This window comes from Gymnogyps californianus, chromosome 11 (genome assembly GCF_018139145.2).
Source record: "Gymnogyps californianus isolate 813 chromosome 11, ASM1813914v2, whole genome shotgun sequence".
In the NCBI taxonomy this organism is placed as follows: domain Eukaryota; kingdom Metazoa; phylum Chordata; class Aves; order Accipitriformes; family Cathartidae; genus Gymnogyps; species Gymnogyps californianus.
The window spans coordinates 21692664-21712085 of record NC_059481.1 but is presented as its reverse complement, the minus strand read 5'-3'; the positions used below and the strand labels follow the sequence as shown (position 1 = coordinate 21712085).

The window sequence follows — 19422 nt, the reverse complement described above, 5'->3', positions numbered from 1 at the left end:
AAGTCACTTTTTAAATACAAGAAAGCTCTTTCCCATCCTTTCCACCTTACCCCATCTTCTCCCGTGAAAAGGACAAAGGGAGAAGGAGACTGAATAAGGTCATCAGTGGTTTCATTGTGCCGTTCTAGATGTATATCGAACTCTAGCACAGCTATATCATATAATGTTACAAAGTGGGTAAAGGAACATTTGTCAGTTCTTAGTAACAGCGATTACCTGCAAAATGAATGCTTGGCTTGTACAGGACATGAGATCCTTCCCCAACCTTTTTTCTGCATTTTATCATTAGCACCAATAATAGCATCTGCAGGGAGTAATTAGTAACACCCAGAGGGGAAAGGAATTCTGCCAGCGGACATCATTATGTCTGGAAAACTAAAGATGCTGTATAGTAAGGTCGTGAATAAATTGTTTGAGTCTAGGGTGGAGGAGAAGACCGGTAAAAGTACAAAGCTTCCTACTGCTGCTAATACGCTTATGAAGAGCACATTAATTTGCACTGGAACACCATTAGGGAAATTAGTTTGTTCTGACAGTTTGTGTTGCTGGATACCATATGTTTACCTTGAGGGAATGTTTGTGGAGAACCACTTTGGGTTAATTGTAAATGTCACAATTAAATAAGTAAATATACAGAACTGTATCTGTGATCTGCATCAGTGCACGGACACTGTGTACCAGCACACTGGTGTGCCATGTAATGTGTGTACATATAAATATATACTTTTATGTACTAAATCCATACCAATCACCTTATCTGGACACACAGACATCAGGTACAAACAGCACCTGCATTTTGTCTTTCTGATCTGTTTGTCATTACATACATATGGCGCTGCACCACGGCCTTCTTTCTATTTAATGCCTGCACTGTGAGCTCTGAGAACCGAGCATTGAGCTTCCCTGTTGCTGGTGACGGGTGTTGCACCTCTAATTCATCTGGCACAAAAAAGGCGAGGAGGGGGAGAGGGAGGAAATCAGATGCCGTGTTAAAAATCTCGGATTAGTTGGAGTCACATTACGGATTACCAAAGGTTCAAATATGTTGCCTTTCAGTGTTGTCAGCCCACCCCTAATAATCTGCACTGGAGTTGAGGATTTTCAGCACCTTGACAGATTAAACCTTGAGAACACTCAAACAAACCTGTCACATAGGTCTTTATCATGCAAAATTGAGGCCAAGTTCAATAACAGCCCTGTTAGCCTTCTGCATTGCAGAGGCCTTGAAAAATTGATTTTCTGTTTTGCCACTGACTTCAGTGGAACCAGGCTTTAGCCCTCCAAGACAAATTTATTCCTGTAGATGGTAGCTACTTCCTAAATTCTTAATTTCATGTCCTTAAATAGCCAAACTTTGAGACAGACCAGATATGGATGCAGACTTCGCTGGGTGTTGTTGACCATTCCTGGGTTATTAACTCCCCTTATGGTCTGGGATACCCTTTTTTTCCTTTGAAAATGCATTTCGGGGATTTAAAGGCCTGATCCAAAATGTACAGGAATAAATAAAAATCTTTGTATTGAACACCGGAAAAGAATTTTAAAGGGAGTTGGTCATTGTTTACAGCAGGAATGTATTTTTAACAGAAACAAGAAATCTAATCTGTTAGGGCAACATTAATCCAGGGAAAACACTTTCTGAAGTGTCCAGAGCTTGTTAACACAGCTAACACCTAAGGCAGCAGTGTGTCTTTAAGCTCTACTAATATTGTACAATAATAATTTTTGTGGAAGAAAATCTTCCCCTCTCCCCGAACAGAAACAAGACATATTATTGACTGCCATCCGGAAAGATGTATGCTCTGGCCCTCCTGAGTCTATTAATATTTGATGCTGATGGATGTGAGCTGGCAGCCTGAGTTATTAATGGAGTTTGGTTCCTTGGACCTAACCCTCAATACATAGGGGAGAATTAACAATAACAATAACTGTATGCCCAAACCTCTCATGGTCCTAGAAAGGTCTGTCATTTAGTTTCAGCAACAGTTAGTTAGTATTTCTGAAGTACTTAAAGGTATAGAGGGTCATATAGGTGGTGTTAGTTACATTGCTGCCACCATTCATTTTGATTTAAAGCTGACTTTTTAGGGTCCCAGGGATCACAGATCCCCCACCTGTACCTTTGCTATGTTGGGATTCTCCCATCAGATTTGGATTTCAAACAAAAAAAGGCTCACTCATGTTAGCGTCTGAGCAGCTGGGTGGAGATGTGGGACACCCTGTCCTTGCTTGTGCTGAGGTGCCGTCTCGCAGATCGGCGCCTGGGAAGGTGTGATGCAAAGCAGAGGGCAGGAACATGCTGCCTCGCACACGGAGCAGGGCATTTACTGGAGCTGGCCCTGATCCCACATCCCGTAAAGAGAGTTTTCCCATTGATTATGTTAGAGTCAGATTTGACCCCTGAAATTAGGAAATAATACATTGGATACATTTCAGGAGTATATTTTGGTAAACTGGGCCTTCTAAGTGAAAATGATGAAGAAAATGAAGCACTTCTGAAAGTTTGTGATGTCCATATGGATCATTATGACTTGGAAAACAGAGATGTAAAATACCAAGTTATTTATAGATAGATTTCTTAATATAGCTTTAACATTTTCAGGGGTATACGTTTGATTGAATTAGCTACTCCTTCCTATCGTATACCACATCCAGGCATTTCACTATTCTCATTAACCTCCTGATCTTAATAGAAAAAAGAATAATCAACATAAGGAGCACAGCTGTTGATTAATTTTCCTAAATAGGATAGAAATATAAAGTACCATATTGCAAGAGTGAAGATTCAATACACAACATTTAAAATCAGTTTAATAGAATATATAAGTCATTAACAACTGGATAGATGTATACTGCGGCATTATTCACTTGGGCAGGTGGTGAGAGGGAGGTGGAATTTACATATCTTTAACAGTACCTGAATGCATTTAATTTCATAGGTCATTCTCCCAAATCAAGTTCAAAATGTTAATAACGGGGTGTGCATTTATAATTAATAAAATCTTAGAGCCAGTGCTATAGTTCAAGTGCATTTTCCTCTTATGTAATTAAGAAGTTAAGTGTATTTGGCAGTTGTCACTCAGAGAGCTCTGAAGGTCTCGCGTGTCAAACCCAGGGATAGAAATCTCATTAAGCCAGTTATTTTTTCAGTTAAGGTTTGTTTGCAAAGTAAGTGCATATAAGGTGGACAGCCAGAATGACCAACCTCTGTTAGTCCATAAAGTATAGTACATTAAAGTAAATGCCAAAACTCAAAGGGATGTTGAATAAAGATGAAACAGCCTGACGTTTAGCTTATATACAGAACCTTTTCTTTGGGATACCCAAAGTGTCTGTGTCTGACCGCCCTCCACGCAGAGTAAGTCTACAGAAAAACGGTGAATCTGCACCGGCCTATTGTGCACATGGCCAGGGAGAACTTACTGCATAGCACGAGCTGATCTGCGGTCACAGAGAGTCAGCTGAGGAACTGGAAATCCACCTTCTGCTTCCACCTGTGGCCCAGATGCTATTTCAGTTAATCTGGTTCCCAGAGGGCTATTTTAGCTCCGCATCGCTCTGTTCTACTTTCCTTTTCAAAGGAATTTTCTTTTACTTCTAGATCACTAGTTCAAATCCAGATAAGGTCAGTTGTCATAGAAATTATTAGCAGTACCAGCAGTTCTGTGTTGTACATGAAATGAGTTGGGAGCTTCATTCACACAAGATACGGCTTTCTAAGTGGCACTAATTGGCTGTCTAATTGTCACACACAGGAGAAAGGCAGAGGATTGATTAGGCGTGGAGACTGAATGCCCCTCTGCCATCCCACTCGGCTCTGGGTTCCTGTAGCTCATTCTGTAGGCATGCTGGCAGGGTAATGAGGGGCAGCGTGCTTTGGATTTTCTGGCTGTCAAGACAGCACCTTTTACTGCCAGGCCTTTTCAGGGGAACTTGTTTTACTCCACCAAGGTCAAAGATAGCATCTTTTACAAACACTGCTTTCACTCAAAAATCAGAGACTTGTAGGATTTACTTCTGAGCAGTACCTCTTTTAACCGTTGCTTTTACTTCCCCCTAAAACAAAGTTTTTAGTATAAAATAGGATGAGTCATACTGGTGCTAGGCAGAACTGCTACAGCAAGCATATGGGGGTTTATGGTGCTCAGAAATATGTTCATATTTCCTTTTACTGTCTCAGTGTCTGATGCTGTGATATACAGGCTCCTGGAGGTACTTGCCATGGCATAGGGAAGCTGACATTTTGTGCATTTATCTCCTGATAAATGGATCCTCCTATCCAACAGTGAAGCCTCTCACCTGCAAAAATACATTGTAACCAATATCTTTTCCCCTGAGCTATGGTATAGGTCACACTGTGCAATGTAGTTACTATCTAACTTTGGAGTAGGATAGCTTTCTCTGACATAGAACTAAATTATTAAAGTTTGACTCACTGAAGAAGTGAATTTAGGAGCTAGTTTGTGTTGTGAAAGTCAGGACTACACATAGAATAAAAAGGAGCAAAAATACCTTGTATATGCTAACGTATGTAGACCCGACTATGGGACTCAGTAAGTCCCTTGCAGGAACTGTGCTCACATTTTAATGCCCTTGTTGTATCAGATGAACAATATTAGTAAGAACTGTGTCTCTCCTTTCAGCCACACAAGCTAATCAGTGCGTACAGCATATCGTAATTTACTGTTGAAATATTCTATGTTTCTGTCACATAAAGTATTTATGCTTCTTTCCCTCACTTTCCCCACACCTAAAGCAGAAATAGGACAGAGATGGTCTCTTTCTGTGTTCTGCTCTGTGTGCCTCCTCTCTCTGACATACGCATCACTCCTTGTTCAGCGTTCTTCCCGAAGTCACAATCTTCTCATGCAAATTAATTGGTAACAAATGTAGGTACCAGCTACGCATCAAAAAGGTCTAATGCACCTGCCATGTAGTTTTCCTCTCTGCCAGTCTGTGGAAGATGAGCATGTACGAGATCCTTCAGCTTTTTAGCAACCCTATTCTTAGAATATATTTTCCAAGAAATGCAGAGCAATCTTTGCACGTTTCAGACTGTATATTTTGTGATTAGTGTTTCGTAAGTGATGTTTTGCTTAATGATCTAACATCTGTTCTAGGAGGTTTGGTTTTGTAACTTCCCCACCTCCTGCTGAATGAACGCCAGAAACTTGTCCCTTTCCTCCAAGTCAATCAAAGCACTAATTACATCATAAACATGGGAAGCAGCGGTGACTGCTCAAGTGCTGAAGACTCAGCAATCAACTCGTAACACTCTGTTCACTGTTTCAAAAGAGAAAGCCTCCCTGTGCAGAGATGGGAATTTCCTGCAATTCGGATTTCTTTAGCTGACTCTGACTTTTTTTGGTTTGCAGGGAGATGACTGCACCATTACCTGCATGGCAGGAACCTACGGAACCAATTGCTCATCAGTTTGTAATTGCAAAAATGATGGTGCATGTTCCCCTGTGGATGGTCTGTGCTATTGCAAAGAAGGTAAACAAAATTCAGATTTAACAATTGTCTGCAATTTGGCATCAATGCTTCTCCCCTTTTAAAGTGGCACAGCTGTGCAGTCAGTAACTCCACTATTTTCTTGTGCCTGTCGGTAATTCAACAGTCTGCCCAAGTATCAAAACTCAACAGGGGCTTGACTGTATGTTTTGTCTCTGCCCTGAACAGGGGCCAGACTTAACTGCTCTGCTGCAAGAACAGGTCACAGAACTAAGTGTGCTGGCAGAGCCACAGCTCCTCTCCAGAGGAAATGCAAAGCAATCCCCAGACTGCTGCGTTTTTTTCTCTGTCACTTTGCTGCCCCGTTTCTCCAGGACTCAAAAGCCCCTGTTGTCCCCTCCATGCCTAGAGTGACACAAGTGGGCCAGGGAGCAGAGGCAGCCTCCTGCCTGTCTTTTCTTTAGCCCATTGCACTGGCTGTGCCTGGCCATGGTTATCCTCACCAGACCTGACCCTGACCTGCAGACTGCCTGTCTGTCTCGACCTTGGACTGGTCTCATTCCCATAGGCTTTCCTGGTGATCTGGGCTCCTAGCTGATCCCGGCTACCAACCCTGCGCTTGGGGACTGTGGGGTGGGCCCTGGCTGTCTGCCCTTGCTGCCATCCGCAGGTCCCCGTCCTCCCTGTACTCTGGCACTGTGACACCCCAGCCGTTTGCAAGTATCCTCTGTCTCCCGAGCCAGCATGGGATTGCAGGATGTAGCTGTCTTTTATCTGGGGAAACAAGAAGTCTTGCCCGCTCTGGAGTCTCTCTCCAAGACTAACCTCTTTTCTTCCCACACATATATCCATAATTCCCTTATGTGCTTGGTAGTGAGTATAACCCATGTGCCCAGTAATCACTTGAGAAATCTTGTACTGCTCCATAGCACAGTGTCTCTTATGTTCCCCATGTAGTGATGCCTTCCCCCAGAATACCAACATGAGCTATGCCTGTATGGCATACATAAGCCCTAAAACAGAAGTGAGGCAAATAACGATAAAATCTGGCATTTCAAACATGAATTAATGGATCACTGTAGAACCCCATTTAATGAGGGTGTATAAACCATGAGTTACTGCTCAACTCCATTACATACAGCTGCAGTGTAATGAAAGCTATTGTGCAGCTGGTAGTAAAGATTTGAGCCTTAATGGTTAGAAATGATGGCCTTGGTCTTTTTTTAAGTGTAATAGCTTCTTTATATTAAAGAGCATTCTCAAAAAAATATGAGGTAAGAAACAGGCAGCATCGAATGGCAAGTTTCTTGCATTCTCGCTGATTAGCAGGTCTCCAGCCTGCCAGACAGTACTGCACTCTCTCGTGCTGCCTGAGCAGTTCCCAGAGAGGCATTGGACACCTTAATCCGGTAAACAGCCAACACAGTGATACCTGTATCGCCCTTCTGTATGTATAGATGCTGGTAGATGAAGTTAGGAGGTCATAATTAAAGGGTTAGTCTTTGACCCCAAGATAGTCTTAATTTATACCAAGATCAAGAGGAAACTGGTCCTAGAATCAAAGAGCTGCAGTTTGCAAGTTGCCTGTCTTACTGTCTCTACCTTGCTTTTTTCATGAACACATCCCAAATGCTGTTTCTCTCATATGTTTCTTTAGGGTGGCAAGGAGCGGATTGCTCTATTCCATGTTCCAGTGGAAGCTGGGGTCTTAACTGTAACCAGACATGTTATTGCACAAACGGAGCAGCCTGCAGGCCGGCTGATGGCTTTTGTCTCTGCTCACCTGGATGGCAAGGGGAGTACTGTGACCAGCCGTGTCCTGTAAGTACAACTGGGATGGTCTTGCATCCCCTTTAAAACCATAGCCCACATAGCTCTTCTAAGTGTGCAGTAGGTCAGTATCTCATTTTGTCTATGGATATCTGAAGGAAATCATGTGTAAATAACAGATTGGGGTTCTAGCAGTCAAGTAGATGTATTGTACTCTGCATTATATTTTGTCAGTGCTATTGCCGTGTTATCTGCATTTTGTTGAACATCATTTTTTAAAGTGATTCCTCATTTGGTTCTATATAGAAATGTTAGGCACTGAGTTGTTTCTATCTTCTCTGTATGTTAATTTAAAAAATGCGACTCAGCATTAAGAGGGACATGATAGATGATTTTGCACATTTTAGAACAAAAAACTGATTACTGAGAGACTTTTTTATTTATATTTTTGGAAGGATGGAACATATGGTCTTAATTGCAGTGAACGTTGTGACTGTAGCCACGCAGATGGGTGTGATCCTGTCACCGGTTACTGCTGCTGTCTTGCGGGCTGGACAGGTAAAATTAGCAATTACCTTTGTAAACCTTGGGGGTTTTGTTGTTTTGGGGTTTTGGGGGGGGGGTGGTGGGTTGTTTTGCTTTGCTATTGCATCAGTTATAGCACTGGACTTGTGACTGCAAACTTTTAAATAATAGATTGAGACAAGATCAGGTGAACTTACCCATATTTAAATCACTTATGATGGTGACAATAATTGGCATTCATTAAATTTGTATTCAGATTAGTGGAAGATGGCTCCAACCCTGGAGCCAGATGTTAGCCTTCCGTAAAAAGAATCCTCAGGAGGGATGCAGATCATCTGGAAATCCTGCAGAGTTTTTCTCCTTGAATAGCCCTTTCCACGGGGGTGCAGTTGTGGTACGGTGAATCCTGGGACCATCATACCTGGGGATGCAGATAGGTGTTTTCTGAATGCTAAGAGTCATTACAGCTGCTCCATCATACAAAACCCAGATTTGTCACAAAGCGTTGTCTTTATGCTTTTCCCATTTTCCCATGCTGCTTGTCACACAGAAGGGTAGTTATGGAGAGCAGATTAATGCTGGTTTGATAAAGAGTTCTCGTGATTACACAGAGGCAGAGAGGAATATTCAGTGAAGTCGGAGAGCCCAGGCTGGAGATCTCAGTACAATCAGACCTGCACTTGACTCCATACTGATATGTCTCTTTGCCAGCTTTTGAAAGCTAACATAACAGCAGCGGGGGGCAAGTTATTGACCCAACCAGTATTTCACACTTAGCTGCCTAAAATACTGGTTCATCTCCCTCAGCTCTCTGTAGAAGCCCTGGAGGGAAATAAACTTATATTCTTGCCCATAACTGAAGAACCACCAGTGGCACTGACAATCAAAATGCATTTAAATTAACAGCAATTCATTTGGAAAATTTAATTGTTTTTCAAACAAGCACAAGTTGGAAGAATGTATGGAGCAAGGCAGGCTGATCAGGCAGCCAACATTTGGGATACTATCACCTTACCCTTTCATTTATGCCTTAAACCAAGGCATGCCTTCTATTTCTGATGGAGAGAACATCACCACAGCAGCTGAGCTCCTAGAAGCATGAAGCAAAAGCAATGAAATTATACCTAGACCATACGATGGAAAAAATCTTTTAAGAATTAAATAAAATGCAAATCAGGAAGTTCTACACACTGCTTACAACAAAGCTACTTTTCAAAGATACTGGGCATGCATCCCTGAAAAGGGCATTTTTCCCACAAGAAAATCCATTTTATAAGCTCACTAATATCCCCTCCTCCAGCTTGCATTCTTCACTCACTGGACTGCATTCATCTTTCTTTGAGCCTCTTTACCGTCAATATATCCATCTATCAGGCTTTAAAACTCTACTCTGCATTATTGATGATCATCAGAGAAACAGTTGGTAGGCTTTCCTGTAGTCATTGTGAGTTTCTTCAAGGGAGAATATGGTTTTTAAAAGTACAGTAAATTAAAGAGATATATTTATACAGACTTACTCTAAAAGTTTATTACACATCTTTCTGGATGTAGCATTCCAGAGGAAACTGCAGAAAATGTACTTTGCAGACAATGCAGACTAAAGGTGTGGCTTTTTCTCAAAGGCATTTGCAACAAATACTTTATACTTACTCCCACGCACATCTCTAAATGTACATCAAAGGCAGATACAAATTACTCCAAGTAAAGGTAAGAATAATTTCTGTGATATCCTTCTTTTTTTAATTTCCATATTGGGCAAGATAAATGTATATTAACTTGCACAGGACTTACTGCAAACTAAGCACTTTATCCTTCAATGTGCCGCTGCAGTTCTGGAACTCCCTTCTTCAGGATCACATTTCAGGGAGGAAAATATTACATTAGTATTCGAGACCAGGTTGGGGTTGAGATGTTGACAGAGCCATGTAAGGTGTGCACTGGAAATGTTGATAGACAGAGCCAACATGTGTTTTGTCAATTCTGCTTCCAATGTTTTTTCCACTTGGCTTAGCACCAGACACAAGGATAAATTCTGCTCATATTAGTTTGCAAGTATGTAATTTAAGAAACTCCTCAGCTAAATAATTATATTTTCATATTAAGGAGTATGGCATCAGTGAAAGATTAATCTTATCTGTAGTTGTTGTGAACTGGGCCATGATGTGTATTGCAGTGCATTTTATAAATATGACGTGATAAATAATTCAGGCTTAAATTTTTGCTTTCTGAATTTGGTACTAATTAGGCATGGCCTGAAAAAGATCAGAAAAGTTCAGGATCATGGAACATCTGAAAGTTTTCCTGCCCAGTCACACCAGACAGAGAATTCACGTGGCTTTCTGATCCTAATAGCCACAAAACTTCATGTGAAACAGCATATTCTGTATGTTCATCCCACACGTGGGACTCCCTCTTGATGTCAGTGTTTTATGTAAAGATCAAGGGGAAGATTGAACCCATTTTCTTTAAAGTGGTTTTCAAGATGTTACTGATATAAGCCTCCAGAGACTGATAGATGGTAGGAGCATGGAGGAAAGGGAAAAGAAGAAAAAAGGCATGTAAAGAGTAGCATACAATGTAAGTTAATAGCAGTCCACCATCCTTTTATTATGTTGTGACAGCCACCCATTAAGACTATTATTCAGGACAATGCCCCTCCGTGTGTACCAGCTGGGGGAAGGTAATTTTCAGGAGCTGAGTGTGCCTGGCAGATGGGACGATGATGAAGAGATTCCTACATATCAACCAGGAGATCACAAAGCTGTGCAAACCAGCTGTATGCATAAATAAGCACACTGGCAACAAGCTGCTGAGAGACGTGCATATACAGTTTCCATTAAGTTCAGTGGGGAATTCCATGTGTGCAGCCAAAGGCAGAAGTTAGACCAGATCTAAAGATGATTGCACCCTGTTGTTATTGCTGAAAATTGCCCAACCACATAGACAGGCACACTGTATCACAAATGGCTTTGTAGATAGCATGGCAAGCATAACATTTGTACATAAAAGACCAAAACCACTTTGGCAAAAGGCTCTCATGTGATATAAGCAAAGTGAAACTTGTTCAAATGTGGGCCAAAATCGGATCTGTGACCTGCTGACACAACGCAGAGCTGAATTTTCCTCCGCATGAAGGAAACGTCAGATGCAATAACAGTAAGGGCCCAGCCTTGCGCTGAATGGAGTTCTCCAGCTTGCATCAGTACTGCATACACGTAACCTCACATATATAAATAGTATCCTTGAAATCAAAAGAAAACATGTTGATATCTATTGCTAGGCTAAAAAGGAAAAGCGTAGCCCCCAGCAGGATCAAGTCTTGACTGATTAGACTGATTGTTTTCTAAAGATTAATAAGGGTCTCTCTTACTCCGGATCTGCCATGCATTTTAGATACGTATCGCTTCTGTGCTTGCAGCTCTATGTCTGTGTGTACGTGTGCACACAGATACCTTAAAGCTCCCAACACTAGTCATTCGTGGAAGAGGTGTTATTTTGTGTACATTCAGGTTAAAATGAAAATGCTTGAAAATGGAGTGCTTCGGTGCTAATTGCATTTGGTTAATTAGGGATCTTGCACACACTGAATCCGCAGAGAGAATGGAAGCGCAGAAAAGCTGCATGGTGGAGCATTTCCTGGAAGTCCTTTGCAAGCAAACAGGTCCTAGAGAAGCAGGCATCAGTCTTATCTCACCCAGATGCAACCTCCTCTCCTGGATGGTCAGTGACAGTGATAAGGTCATAAATTTCAATTAGGCTCCTCTTACTTAATAAATAACCTGAAACTGGACAGAAAAGGACTGGCTGCCCTGGTAGCCTTGCTGAGTGGGTGAGAAGCTAGGGAGAACATGGGGAGGCAATGTTCCTCTGTTAGGTGTAATGCTGTGTGGCCCTGGAGGTTACAGCTCCAGCTAAGCCATATGGGGTTTGCAAGCTGAACTGCAAACCCCATCAGCTTGGTCCTCTCTCCTCAAGGTGGCTGCTGGCAGCATGTTTCATACCAGAAATGGCTTCCTCACAGATACCAGCTAGTTATTACTACATAGCCTTTAGTTGGTTCAGTCAGTACAACCCTCAATAATTAAATTGGTCATAGCTGCTGGCCTGTCCTCTAATTTCTGGAGGTGATCCCTGTGTGCTTGACCTGAGGCAGGTTAGCAGGACTCTCTGGGAAGCCAGACGCAGCCATTGCTCATCCTGTCTCTGAGACCTGAGTCTGTCCGTTTTCACAGTCAGACATCCCGCTCGCAAACAGATCACAGAAAGGAAAGCCACAAGCCTGGCTGATATTCACAGCAAGCTCGTTTCCTCCCTGTAACGAGTCAATGTGCTTCAAGTTAATTGTGGCAGTGTGTATTTTGTTAACCTTTCAGATATTACAGTGGGATTAAATAGGAAGTGATCTGCAGGGGGATATATTCCATTCCTGTAAATGTTAAGGTCGGTTGAAATCCTGTTTATCTGAATGCCTTTAATCTAAAATGCCGTCTTATCCAAATCTTCGTTCTTTCTTTTTTTTGTATCGCGCTCTGGTTTTTATAGAATGCTGCTGTCACGATACTATCTCAATTATCCACTGACCTAGTTTACTCCGTAGCTTTTCTGAATATCCAAAGCCGAAGTTTATTCAGTAGATCTTAACATCCCAAAAATGTGTGGGGAAAATAAGATGGTACTGTACATGTAAGACGGAAAATATAGAAGTGTGCATCCCATAGTTAATTATAAAAGAACCCCTCATAGATTTTCCTTAATTAATCAGGATGGCAAATACAGGTATGAAAATGATATATGCTGGTAAGGAAGAAACATCTTGTTATTGGGTTGGTACTTTTCACCTTCAGGCTTCATTCATGTCTCATAAGAGCAGCCTCCCTCTTCGCTGTTACATACAGGAAATCAAAATATGTATTTCACTGTCCTTTACAACCTCAATAACTTTCATACGTTGCCAGCAACATAAACTCTAATTGTCTCTTATCATGTCCCGAAATACCATACAGTAGTTGTGGTAGTCTCGAGTTGTAGGGATTTCCACGTGTGATTGTATAAGCAAGCTAATGGGGTCAGGAAACGCCGGCTGGTCACAGATAAGGTGAGCTTTGAGGAATGAGACTTCACGTTTGTGAGAATTTGCAGGCTGCGAGTGACATCTGCACTGTCACTCAAACACAGAAACATGTTTCTTCCCTCCTGTGGACACATTAATTCAGTAAAACTGATAAGCCTGTTACTCAAGGGAAGGCCTTTTTGAATTTTAAAGAAACAGTGACCACTTTGACGGGGAGCTCTAAGGTATTTTTAACTTCACTTTTTCTGAGTTCTTTCCAAAAAGGTGGTATATCTTTCAAGAAAAAAAACCCAACTTTCCATTTAGCTTCCCATAAAATGCATTTTGTTTGTATTAATATGACTTTTCTTCCATTGCAACAGTATCCAGTTTATAATCTTAGGGCCAGATCCTATCCTCAGCGGTACTAGGTTGAAGCCAAAATAATTCTGTTGTCATTAACAGATGAACTCCAAGAGCATACTGATATAATTGGTAGCTGACTTTTCCACTCATCTTTAAAACCAGAAAAAAATCTAGGACTTGTTTTCTGCGCCTACAGGTTTTTAGCTGAAGAGATCCACAGTATTTTAGAATTCATAATGTTGTGGGTTGGCTTTTTTTTTAAATCAGACTGTTTCGTACTCTCGTGGTTTCTAATACAAGGCCCAAAATATCAGAATGGAGCAATAGTAAGTTCCTATTAAACATGCATTTTCTAGATGTCTAACCCCATTATCTAAACCATATTTTGCACTTATGACTTTTGGCAGTCTTATCCCAGATTTTTAAATTAATAATTTATTTCTGTGATTATTCTGTATCCTTACATTAGCTTTAAACAGACAGAAAATCTAGACACTTTCAGAGTCAGTCTAAAATGGTGCATTTTAGCCTCTCTTCTGGCCTCTGCCTTTCAAATGCGAAAATCTTTTCCATATGAAAAGGTATGCTTACTCTCTGGATTCGACAAGTGCCCTTTAGTCTATGAATGTAACATAAGCTTATTAGAAATTAGCTTTAATTTTTCATTGACTTAATTTCAAGTGAGTTGATAAGATTTTAATGTCAGGCTGTGCTTAAAAATTCTCTCTTTGACAGGAACCTTTAAGTATGGTTCCTGCTGATATAGGGCTAATTTTAAAAAATATGAATTATGAAGTTATATCAAAGACTTCATTGATGTCCTGACATTAATTATGTCTGTGCATTCCTTGGCAGATATCTAGGGGGCTCCAGATTCTCATCTAAGTGAGGTTTAGTTGTGTTTGTCCTGTGCCAGATTTAGTATATATTTCACCTTTCATGAAATCAATTGGATTTTTGCCACTCATTCAGTGGGAGTTGGATCAGACCCTTAGACTATAATTAGAATCTGCAGTAAGCCTACTGCTAAACTTAAGCAGGCATGCAAATGATTGCAGTATTAGTCTTATAAACACAGAAGAGATACGAGTTCATTTATCTTTGTATTTATTTTTGGGTTTATTTTCACTTATTAAAGGACAGCTTTTAAATTTGTGTGAAAAGATATAGCTTGGATGGCATCCTGGATTATGTTAATTTAACGAGTTCTAAAAAAACGAAACTTGATGCTAGAGATATTCAACTACTTTCCATTTTAATATGGAGGCATTCTATATATAAGCTTGGCTGTGTGTACAATACATTCACCTATAAATAAATGTGGGCGAGAAGCGGTGAAAAATTATTTGTGAACATTTCAGCAGACTAAATACTGGATGCTGGCATGCTGTGTGTGAAAGAAGAGAAAGGAAAGATCATTCAATAAACAGCCAGCAAGCTAAAATGTTGTATATGTATGTTATTGGTGAAAGTGTTTGCAGTGACAAAGGTTGTACATGCTTCCCATTCTACACAAAGGAGAAAAGGTTGCATTTCAGTCAGCGTTATTAAACACAAAAGGCTTGCACATACTCAGTTGTACAACAGCTCTTGCTAAGCTGCGTTCTTAGCTCCTGGCTTAGCTTGGGGGCTTGAACATTTAAAAGTCAGGAAAGCAATAAATTTTTTCCCACTTACGAGTTCCTCCCTTACCTGCTGATGGTCTGCTTGGATCTTTCCCAGGTTTCTCTTCCTTCCTGGCCTGAAACCATGTCTAGAGTTTGAGAAGTAGTAGGAAGGAAGCATCCTAAAGGTGAAGGAGAACTGCATAGGTCTTGACTCCTTTTAGTATCATTTTCTTCAAGATCTGCTTGTTCTGCTAGTGGCAACTTTTCTTCCTGCAATAGTGCACCCTGGAGAATATCCTGTAGCAAAGGGAACCAGATCATCCTTAATTTTAGCAAACATTTTGACTTACTCAATTTCTTGTGAGGTAGGTCTCTTGCCTCAAAAGCTTTTATTGCATAAATTCCCTGAGTTGAATGATTCATATCTGGAGTTTTCTCTAGATAATTAAAAATAGGGGTACGATTAGTGCTCCACAGAGGTGCATTAGGCTGTAAGTATATTACTTTCAGAAAAACACTTACATTAATGGGTGCATAAATTGCCCATGCAATGATGAGAGAAGAGACAATTTAGAATTTTTCACAGGCTGCAGGGAAAGGTTTATTCTTCATTATTTAGGACCAGGTCATGGAGCTTTCATTTAGACTGATGGGCTGTTACACACAGGAGTCGCCTCTCTGAAGCCCACCAGTGAACAATGCCTAGCGAGGTAAGTAAGGGCTCCACCGCATCAATTTGAAAAAAAATTCACAGTTAGAAAAGCATTTTGAGAACACCACAAAAGTTCATAGATAATGTGAATGTGGCTGCTGTTATCTCTGTTGAATAGTTTCACTATATAAAAACAAAAATAGCTTATTTGCAGACTGGGTGAGCAGCCATCAATTCTTAATGATTCCATTTAATTTTATGAGAGATCCCTTTATGTTTTCTGCTGTCTGCTGCCCTCCCCAACCAGATTTTCTCGTTCTTCAGCATCCTTAAGTGCTGAGCTGTCACGAACTGTGCTGTGGTGTTTCTGACTGGATCTGAGTCAAATACTTCAGGTTTTGCCTCAGGTAGGAATAAATATGAAGATGCAAAAAGTGATAGAAAAGCATCAAGTATTCTTTATGAACTCTTGTTCGTATGCTGTCATAACACCTTCTGAACAGCTGATCCAGAGCTAATCGGACAGTTCTTTCTTATGTTCTTATTGAATTTTCTTTTACCTTTTATAGACTGAAGCAGCAAAATATTCACTACTTAGGAAAGCACGCTGATCTAATCTCAAATACAAAGCTGATCTAAATAGAATTTACAGGGAAAACATAAGTGTAACAGCAATAAGAGTACTGGGGAAAGAGAAGAGAATAAGGTTAAAGAAAACGTGAGCGTATGATTATAGAAATCATTATCAGAAATAAATGTACGAATTGGGAGGCCAAGGCAAGACTTCCAGGTGACCTCAGGCTCTGACCCTGGCACGACAGCCACATGCCTAGGAACCCCGCCAGGGCTGACGGCTTGGTGGGAGATGTGCTACAGCTGCTGAAGGGATCGCTGCAGGGGGGATGGTCCTGCGTGATGGAGACCAGAGGGATGGTATCGCACGAAGGAGCAGTCCATTCTAGAGATCACATTCAGTGATACATTCCCATACCTCTTTTCAGTACGATCAAGTGCTTGCTGGCCCACTTTCTACAATTACTTATCTAAAATAGCCTTGCAGCTATAATCATTAGGCTATTTTCTGCTATTGAAGCACTATTGCTACTGTTGTGGTTTTGCCACTATGTACTGTGTCAACAGGTAGGCAAACCACCGTTAAGAATTAGTAGTGCCAGAGACAAAAGCTACCGGGCATTCCAGATCAAAGCCAAGCGTGACTCACCAAACTTCAGGCCTCTGCTGTATTGCCTGCATAAATCCAATGCCTATTTATGCATAACAAGCAGTTCTTTCCAAAGCTATTCAAATGCCAGAAATAAGAGATTATTATGACTTCATGTCATGTTGAAAGACAGGTGGAGGAGAGCACAATGTTTGTGTTGGATTCAAATGTCTGCTGAAATCATTCCTGTCATTGCTAATTGATGTTGCATCTGTCTTTAGATTGTGACTATTTTAAAAAAAAAAAAAAAAGCTGAAGATCTTATTCAGAGAAATAATTACAGTTGTACACTGGTAGATATAAAATTAAAGTACATGGGGGGAAGGGAGCTACATCCTATAATTTATCAAATTCCTACATCCCTGAAAAATAATTAGATGCTGGGCAGCGTGCAGGCCCTGCTGCAGAGGTTACTGTCAAGGGGATAGCAGTGGTCAAAAGTAGGCCACTGGTTCTCATTTATTCTGTCCATTTTTGTTCTTCTGTTGTGTTTGGAGTATTAGTTTCCAACTATCTAGAGAAAAGGCAGAGAAACAATGGCAGGCTTTTTTAAGAGCTAGAGACGTAGTCCCCAAGCACGAGTGCAATTGCGCAAGTAAGCTGTGGAGGCGGAAAAAAGGGGATTCTACTTATGTCTGGCTTTCAGGAATTTCACCCTCCAAAGTCCTTCAGTGTGATATAGTTACAGGCAGTACTAAATCTGCATTACTTTGACAAACTTTCATCAAAGCCATTGAAGATTATTAATGGAAGCAGTATATGAAGTAGCTCTTCAATAGATGCCTTACATCCCAGTTGTACGACTTGGTTTATTTTTTTCCTTTTCCTTTTTCCTGCTCCTTTTCATGATGGTTCTGTGGATGTTAGCCGAATCCATCACAGCCTGATTTGTAAATTTTAATACAAAGAGCCACCTTAACCTGGTAAAAATTTACACTGCTCCGTGTAAGCCAGACACAAGCTTGTATCATATTGAGTCACCAGACACACACTTCTCTAGCCACTATGCAGCAGAACCGGACTACAATACGTGATATATATTATTACCATACAACATAAGTGACTTGACAAGTTTCCATCAGCCGGTACTCTTGCCAGATACACTTCCTCCTCTGCCTCTAGCCCTGCTGCTTTCCTTTATCATCTTCAGCTCTGCATTGGAAGATCTCTGCACAACCCAACTGCTTCACCCTCGGGAAGTCTGTGCTTGAGATATGCCAGATACTCCCGATGTCCCAGACAGCAGCTGTTTTGCCACTTGGTAGTAAACTATCCTGGAAGGGCCCTTAAGGAGAAAGAGCTTGGAACAGCTCTCCCATGTAGTTGTCCCTTAAAAGAGTGCAGTCATGACTGCTCTGGTGGGTTAAGTTCATTCCAGATTGTGTTTTTCACAGCATACACAACAGCAATTCAGGCGCTTAGTACTGTTTTTCCTACCCACTGTGTGTGCAAAGGAAGACAGTGTGGGGAAGGGAGAGTGAAGCCACTCCTGGGACTGTCAGCTAAATTCCACATGCAGAGCAGTCCGAAGGACAGCAGTGGAAATCCTACTGCAGAGCAGACAGTGTTTGCAGAAATCCGGTACCTCGAATCCACGCCGGGAGATGGAGGTTTTGTGGCTGCTGTTTCACAGGCTGAGTTAAAAGCCACACCAGCCTCTGCTCTTACCTTGGCTCTGGCTTACTGCATGGGAGTGCAAATGTCCTTTGCCCACATACAGTGCATAACTATAATTTTATGTAAGTTATGTGAATTTCATTTACAATTCACCCCCAGCACATTGTTTAAGAAGGTCTTGGAAGTGTAATTTTATACTAGTATCTGCAATTGTGAACCACAGCCTCAGGCAGTAAGATAATTTCCTGGTATCTAGGCACTAGAGTTTATGTATAGAACTGCTTCCTGCAGCTTCAAGGACTTCTTCTTCTTCTGATAGTTGTCTTTCTACACCAAGCTTGTGAAACAAGGAATTTGTTCATAAATTAGGAATCTGTGGTTGTAACATGAGATAATACAGAGATGTGTCAACTTCAGCATTTTTTCTATTTCTGGAAATTGAAAATTAATTGCTTATCAGAAACGTTCATCAGCAAGTTCCTAAGTAAATATTAAAGTTTTACATTAAAGAAGCTTGCTGCTTCACTGACTCCGATTGTAAAGTAGCCGGAAGGGATGGTCTCCCCCTTCATATGGTGTCAAGTTAGGGAATTGTAAAATTAAGGTGCTTTTTTTAGCACAATTCCATAAGACATGCATGTCCAGATGCAATTTTAACTTCTCATTTACATTTGCAATTCAATGTGTGTAGGAGCCTCCAAAAATGAAGTCTTCCATGAGAATTCTCTTAGAGTAATATAAAGTAATAAAAATTGATTGCGGCACCTTCTCGGTTGTCTTCTGAAAACTTATAAATAAATAACCGCTGTAATGGGTATCAGTGTCTTCTAGAAGGTTTCCTTTTCCTCCCTTTACATTTCGTTACAACAATCGGCTTCACAATGACTCATTGCCTTCGTTAGGAGCAGGAAGACATCCCTCATTATTCATTACAGAAGGAAGGACTTTGCTGCTGCAAAGAACAGCCATGGCATTCTAATTCAGCTACCTTTCAAGGGAAAGGAGTCAGTGTCGTTCTTCCCCAAACTTTGCCAAAAGAGACAAGAAATAATGCTGTTTAATTGTCTCCGTTTATAAATAGCCCATTCACAATGAGAGAATTGTATTTTTAATGCTGCAGTCAGGAGGAAAAGATACACGTTTTTCTGCATTTGTGTCT

General features: G+C 40.9%; 1 protein-coding gene across 3 annotated transcripts in view; it reads left to right on the top strand.

The window, feature by feature from the left end:
• Positions 1-19422, top strand: part of MEGF11 (multiple EGF like domains 11) — a 210842-nt gene that overhangs the window by 144527 nt on the left and 46893 nt on the right. For all 3 annotated transcript variants that reach the window (XM_050903192.1, XM_050903189.1, XM_050903191.1), the window contains exons 10-12: positions 5376-5496; positions 7112-7275; positions 7680-7782. In XM_050903192.1, the coding sequence (XP_050759149.1) occupies positions 5376-5496; positions 7112-7275; positions 7680-7782 (388 nt within the window). The remainder of the gene's footprint in view (positions 1-5375; positions 5497-7111; positions 7276-7679; positions 7783-19422) is intronic.